The 7,474-nt window shown below is 46.0% G+C and overlaps 1 protein-coding gene across 3 annotated transcripts; it reads right to left on the reverse strand.

The window, feature by feature from the left end:
• Positions 1–623: 623 nt before the first annotated feature.
• LOC122375462 (nucleolar protein 16-like) lies at positions 624–6,791 on the reverse strand. Of its 3 annotated transcripts, none has more exons than XM_043354872.1 (3): positions 6,395–6,791; positions 1,855–2,056; positions 624–1,547 (listed from the first exon to the last, which is right to left on the reverse strand). In XM_043354872.1, the coding sequence occupies exons 2-3, from the start codon at positions 2,035–2,037 to the stop codon at positions 1,188–1,190; spliced, it is 543 nt and encodes a 180-aa protein (XP_043210807.1). In that variant the 5' UTR covers positions 2,038–2,056; positions 6,395–6,791; the 3' UTR covers positions 624–1,187. The 3 variants fall into 3 exon arrangements, with proteins under 3 accessions (XP_043210807.1, XP_043210809.1, XP_043210806.1); XM_043354874.1 differs by lacking the exon at positions 6,395–6,791 and adding an exon at positions 2,666–3,290; XM_043354871.1 differs by lacking the exon at positions 6,395–6,791 and adding an exon at positions 2,412–3,278.
• Positions 6,792–7,474: the final 683 nt, after the last annotated feature.

Consider the following 7,474-nt stretch of genomic DNA (forward strand, 5'->3'; position numbering starts at 1 on the left):
GATGCTGCGGTGCCAAAAATGTTTTTTGGATGATACGGTTTTGGATGCTGCACCCTTGGTCCTTGGATGTTTCACTCTTGGATGCTGCAATTCCTCGTCCTTGGTTGCTGCCAATTTGGATGATACGATTTTGGATGCTGTGGTCCTGGATGTTGCAGTTTTGGATGTTTCGCTCTTGGATGCTCTGAATCATCCCTAAGGGGTCGGTTTTGGATGTTATTTGGACGTTTTGATCGCTGGATGCTAAGGTTTTGGATGTTGCGTCCCTTGGATGCTGCGCTCTTGGATGCTTCAATACTCACCCGTGCGGTGCAGCAGGATCTAGTGGTGCGTTCGAAGAACATGGAATATTCACCCTCTCCGGTAATATTTCCCATGCCGCGTTCGGAGGCGCATCTCCGCGGTAACTCCGGGAATATTCCGCGGATTCCACGTAGAATGTGCCTCGCACCATAAACGCACCATGACCGTAACGAGCGCACCATAAGTATGAGTACAAGAGGCTTTAGTAGTTTTCCCCTCACCTTCCTGCCTCATACTTCCGCCAAGTTTCAGACCATTGTACATACAAAGCTCAACAAGTGTGGGGACTTGTACCAAAAAATAATGACCCAGAAGCAAGGTTATTATCTGTTGACGTGTATTGCGGCGCACGTAGCACACTACGACTATGTAAACACCATGGAAGTACGACAGAGTTGGTGACAACTGGCAGGTCGCACTAGCACGTCCCGGTAAACGGCACGCACACTACCGATACACCGACCGATCAGCGATCAGTCTTACGTGCCGAGCACCGCTGTCCCGTGCCCTTTACGATGGCTGTCACAGATAGGTGAGCTTTCAGTTCTATTTTGCAAGCTTCTAATGGACATTTGATCCCAAACAGAATAAATGATGAATTTATTTTCCAAGGCATATAGAGGTCTACGTCCAATGTGATGTCGGATTGTTCACAAACAGCATTTGGCGGCAGGAAAGCTCACTAAAGACCACATGCATCGTTTTCAAACGTTATGTAATTATTTGATGAATATGGTCGGTGCCTCCAATCAAACTAGACGCATCCTCCATTCCACAAGTCAGTGGCACCATTTCCACGACCCTACTAACGCGCCTCACCTCACCTCCCTAGCCAAACATCACTGTCCCCCTCCCCCCACAAACCCTCCTCCCCTTCCCTGACATCAATCCTCATCCCCCTCAGGCACTGTCGGCTTTTCCAACATGCCTTTCCTCTTCATATACGGCGTATAGTGTTCGGGTATATCCCAAAACCTCGTCACGAGCCGTCTGATCTGTTTCGGCGTCAACTGGTAGTGATTCCTCTCTGACCGCGCCATGCGGACAAAATCATCACCGAATTTGTCCAGAAAATGTTCCACGAGGCGGACCTGAGCGGTGGGAAGACGGACTTTCCTCTCCCGCGGCCGGTTGGCCTCTGCCTCGAGTTTGGAGACGACCTCGGGTCGGGTGACCGGCCGCCGACGGGCCGTGGAGGGTTGGTCGGAGGAGGCCGTGGGTGGTACAGGCAGTACCGCGTTCACCTGTGAGATAGACGATACCAGTGTTACAATCTGTGCATTAGGAAGGCAGGTTGTACCTACAAAATGCTGACATAGTGGTTAAACTGTGTTGTTTGTCATGGGTAAGATATCTGCAAAATTTACAGTGCATGTTAGGTTTTACAATATCTCAACAGTTGATGCATATCCAACAAAGCTCCCATAACAAAGAAGCATTCCACAAACACTTCCCAAAAGTGAGTTCCTCTTTTTCACTCACTAAATTGGAGAAAACCCAAACAGACACCTAATGCATAGCTATCCTCTTGCTGCTCATCACGTAACCTACCTTGAAGGCGAGTCCCATGCTCTCGAGGTTAGCCTTGGTGTGTTTTCTGCTGTCCCAGGCCTCTCGGATAGCCTCGCAGGGGATCCTGGGCTCCAGCTTCTTTTTCCTCTTCTGCTGCACCTTCCGCCGGTTGACGTTGTACATGTACTGCTTCTTCTTGCGCTGCTTCACTGTCTTACCCATGGTAATGCTGTTGAGTTACCTGTGGAGAGATATGATAATGGGTATCAACTATCAAACACCTTAATTTCCCTAATCTAATTACCAAATTCTATCAAGCTCTTCATGTGCCCATGATTAGTATGACTTCAATAAAATGTTAATGTTGGGTACATCAGTCAGTGCAGGATTGAGAATTTCACCCATGATTACCCTACCTCTGTTATGCTTTAGTCTGGTTCATTGCCAGTACATGTTATCAACCAGCAGCAGCCCCATATTCGACAATATTAGTTGAATGACGAAGCTGCACAAGGTAAACGCTGCAGCAGGCCAGCTATCTCACTACCTAAATAAGTTGGCTAGATGTTTTCTCACAGGGTTGTGTTCTATCTCACCTTATCCTTTGCTTTAGCAAAATGGGATAAAATACTTCAGCTTTGCTCTTACATTGACATTCAAACCCCACTTGACTTCACAGTTCACAGTCCCCCTTAGTAACCCTTGCAGTCTGCACCAGGCACCTTTGGACTTCACTCCTAAGGTGCACGATTTAATGGTGTCTCAAAGGGTGCCTTGATTATATACTTGTTTATCTCGGCCTTTAAGATCTCGGCTAACTTTTATTCACTTGATCCAATGAACTAGGTACCTATTTCCATTTCCCGTTCACTGTTGTGATCTTTGCGCACGTGCGCTAGTGATAATTCGTAAACGTCGCACGCGCGTCATGGTTGTAAGCGTTAGCGCAGACGTACTAATTCCAACAGAAAATTACAAACAAATTGAAATACCATTGAATCGGGCATTTGGACTTTAGACTGTAAGAATCTTGCTTTAGACTCTCCCGTGCTGCAAAATGCTCAGAAACGGACTTTTAAACCGCATCCCGCTGGGCGTCCTGGATTTCCACGCCCAGCTGGGGGGAGGGGGCCGGGGGGTGTTTGAACACCCCCCTCTAATGTAGGGGTGGAGACTCGAGCCCGGTCCTGTGGTGTGGATCTGTCGCTATCTCCCCCTTTATCAGCTACTTTACTCTACATATGACAAGTGGTTGGCTGGGACGTCTTCCTTGTGCCGTTATCCCGTCTGCCACCCGGGCTACTGTCATTCTACATGTACATCTACGGTGGGGCCGTTTACTTGAGTGGTTCAGGCTTCAGTGGTGAATGCTCGCCATTTGGTAGCCACGCGGTGGGTAGCGTGCCGATGGGTATACTAATCTAATGAGCACAAAACACCTAGCCGACTTAAAGGGACCCTCCCACCTTCAAAAAAGTTAATGAATTGGCACGAAAGTGATGTCGCTCGGTTCAGAAAGAGCGAAAACGAATATCTACCAAATTTCATCGAAAAATATTCACCGGTTTTCAAGATATTAGACTTTTACTTTTGTTTACTTTTTGGGATCGCCGCTGTTCCTAGCGACTTTATTTGAAAGTGCGGCATTTGTTGCGCGCAAAGCAGCATATACCACCGCGTGCTACCAAACGTTTTAGTAAAAGATTTAAAAATCGTTAGATCTCCGCTGACGTCACAAATTCTAAGGGGGCATACCAATGCACTAGCCCCTTAGAATCCGAAAACTGCAAGTTTGAAATTCCATATCTCCGAATTAAAGCATTTGTCGATGTTGTGAGTGCCCAAACCGGTATTTGCAGGCCATGGCCACCAATTTGGCTATCTCAACTCAAAACTAATGTTAAGGTGGGAGTGTCCCTTTAAGTTAACTGGCAAAACTAAAGTACCGACATAAAAATGCTTCCGCTCTTTCATTCCTCCTTCTCGCATAGCTCCATGAAAAGTAGCCATCGATTTTGCCCCTATGTATTAACCCGCGCCCCGCTGGGCTATTCAGCCATACGCGCCCTGCTGGGGGGCAGATTCTGCCCCCCCCCCCGTCTAACTTCCGAACCGATGGTCGTAGAAAGACGGGGAAAACGGCAACCGAAAGCTCTCAACAAGGCCGATCTTAAGAGCCCAATTGTTTTTGCTCAAGTAGGTCAGAGGTCAGGTCAAGGTCAGGTCAAGGGTACAAAATGCAAGTTTCTACAGTATCGGCCTTGCACCGTAGTTGCCGAAGAATGGACTGAGACTGATTGCCCAAAACGTGTCCTTAGATTACCAAGATAATATTCGTTGCATACAATGTCATTCAAAGGTCAAGGTCAAGGTCAGGTCAGGTCAGGTCACCAAAAACAAAATATAGAAAAGGCATGTGCGACACATGTTTTATGGGTCATTTTACTCATAGAATTCAATAGCCACACTCAATAAGTGATATGGACCACCTCTGGATGAATTTCAGGTCGAGGTCAGGTCGTCAGGTCAAGTGAGGTCAAATTTTGAAGTTGGTTGTTAAGGCCTAAAAAGGTGTCTGATGCAGTTTTTCACGGCAAATCGAATGGTGCTATTTTTGTTTCCGTACGAGGTCTAGAACTTCCAAAAAAAATCACTTTTCAAAAATTTTGTGTGTCGTGACGTCATAAAATTTTGAATAACTCCCACATTTTTGAACCGATTCTTCTAAAAATTTGTATGTAGGTGCACATAGACCACTTCTCTGATATATATTCCGGTTTTTTCGATACACTCAAAATTTTGGATTTTATAACTATTTTCCCAAAAATCAGTTTTTTTAGAAAAAAAAAATTTGGGCGAAAATCCAAAATTTTCAAAAAACCGAGATGGCCATTTGATAGAAAAGGTAGAATCACGCATAACCTTTTTTGATACGTCTTGATTCCTTTAAACCGCGTATGACTGGGGGGGGGGGCTCTACAGAGGCCCCCTCCCGTGTTTCACCAATATTTTCTAAACCGTTTGACGGATCAACACGAAACTTGCGAACCCTCAGAGGCATCAATTTGACACCTTGTGTTAAAATTTCAACTTTCTAGCTACTATAGTTTAGCCGAAAATGACGTCAGAGGGACGTCATGTCGGCCGATTTTCATGCAAAATACTGAATTACGGCAAACGCTCTCAAGAGCTCAGTTTTAAAAGCTAGATCCATTTTCTTTGCATGAGTGAACTACAAATACACGTAGCTATCAAACTGCTATCTCGAATGTTCGAAATTTTGAAAATTTTGAGAAATATTTATTTACAATAACAAAAAATATATTTTTTGATTTTTTTCAAAAAGTTTTTGACTTTTCGCAAAAACCGGAATATATGTGATAGAACACACACTGATGAACTACCTTTGCATGTTTTAGCCCAATATCTTCAAAAATAGCCAAGTTATTCGCATTATTGTCAAAATTTTACAATTTTATGTTTTTTTTTCAAATCCATTTTACAGTACGTTTTTGACGTCGTACAGCAACATATGGCACCATCGTGTTTCTGAGCTCAAACTGCATCTGATAGGCACTTTTTTTTTGTTGAAAAAATTCATTTTCAAAATTTGACCTTTTCTGACCTGAAAGTGACCTGACCTCCGGTAAATTCAGCTGACAATGACCTCAAATGACACAGACGACACTATTTTCGAAATCTAGGAGTAAAATGGACCATAGAACATGCGTCACTGACCGATGCATGATGTACAATTTTCGTGACCTAGGATGACCTGGCCTTGACCTTGAAAATTCGAAGTAAAAGTTCGGTACGCTCAGGGTATCTAAGGCATCCGTCAAGGAGTTCGTAAACCAAAAATGAGCCTGATCGGACCGGCGGTTCGGCGGTCAGAGCCTAAATTCTGAACTAGCAAAAATGTCGATAATTTTTACTTTGACCTGACCTGTGACGTCATCGGTGACCTCGAGGTCAATGAAAATAGGTTTCGCTCGACAGTTTTTCCAGGGCTATCAGACGCCGTTTGAATGTTCACGATCGGCCCAGTAGTTTCAGAGATAGGAGGGGGGCTCTGGAGAGCCCCCCCCCCCCCTCCAGTCACTCGCGTTATGGAAAATACCCCAGTCATGCGCGGGTTAAAAATGAAGATGGTAGCGGCGTTTGAAATTTTGCCGTTTTTTAGGCGAACATGACGTCACTAAAACGTCAATTTCTCAACAACAAAAAAATCCGACGGATTTCGCTCAAATTTTCAGGGAACGTGTCAAATTGATGTATGATAAGGTACTGAAAGGTTGACGTCGCTGGCGTAACGCGTTTAGAAGTTATTGGCGAAAAACTGGAGGGGGCAGATTCTGCCCCCCCCCCCTCCCCCCAGCGGGGCGCGGGTTAACACCAAAATACCTAGTAATGGACTGCGTCAAATAAGTACACATCAATAAAGCCGCCAAAATACGCGCAAACTAACTTATCGTAACCTAACGCAATTCGCAATATAAAATTATCCGCCTCCCCAGCTCCAAACCTATCTATACGAAGACCTTTGAGCCCGCATCTTCCCAGTGCCCAGGGACCGTACCTTGAGACCAAGCCAGCAGCGGTGATTCGTCGGAGGGGCCTCGGAGCAGCGCACTCAGCAGCGAACTGGCACCGAAGACCCCGCTTCACTTTTGTTTGTTTGTTTGTTTTGTTGGGTTAGGCCCTTTCGGTCCAATAAGACCATTTCAGAGCCGGAAGGATGATAGGATATAGGGGGAGACATTGGTCTGGGCAGGCACCCTAGTGAGTCGCCGGGGCTGAGCCCGTCCAGAGGACAGGCCACCCAGCCCCTAGGCACTCACTGCACCCGGCTACGGGGTGCGCTCCCTCGGGAGCAGCGGTGCCGCTCCAAGGGAGCAGCCCGCATGAGATAAAGTTGCCTGTCCAGCCCGGAGGGGGGTTGCGGCGTGGAGGAAAAGGATTTCAGTATCCTGAGGATAGAAGCACGGAACGGTGCCCGCTTCACTCTCATTCGTCGCTTTTGTACTCGGTAGTGCCGAGGCGGTAGTGCGTTCTAAAAACAGGCATGAGGCAAAGGCCATGTCCTTCGAACGCACCTGGCACCCAGGCACTATAACGCACCGCCAGTCACCGTCCCCCCGACACACACATGAACGGCCAGTCTATTCTGACCGTCTACAATTTGGTGACCTGACGGTTTTTAAACTACGGGCGCAAAACAATGCCGAGTACGGGCGGGCTTTTTTCGAGTACGGGCCTCTTCCGGTACGAAGCTTGGCATACGAGCCTTTTCCTTGACGAACCGTAGCCGTTGCGAACCTTTTCCTACACTATACGGCTCTTTTCTTATACGAGCCCTTGTACGTAGGTACGTACGTACACATACCAATACCATACATACGAATCTTTGCTTCGCCAAACCTTTGGCAGGATTTCTTTATATACCTACTATGAAATCTGATGACCAAGAGTTGTAAACCAAAATTGAAATTAAAATATAATTTTTTTGTATTTTTAATCTTTTTGTATTTTGTATCTACAACTCTTGAGTCTTGAGATCATCAGATTTCATAAATATGTCTAACAATGCTGAACAATATACCTACTATGTAACCCCCCAGTGATACTACTCACTACATCTAATTTGTGTGGCAACGGC

Source organism: Amphibalanus amphitrite, unplaced genomic scaffold (assembly GCF_019059575.1).
Source record: "Amphibalanus amphitrite isolate SeventyFive unplaced genomic scaffold, NRLGWU_Aamphi_draft 001845F_arrow, whole genome shotgun sequence".
Classification (NCBI taxonomy): Eukaryota; Metazoa; Arthropoda; class Thecostraca; order Balanomorpha; family Balanidae; genus Amphibalanus; species Amphibalanus amphitrite.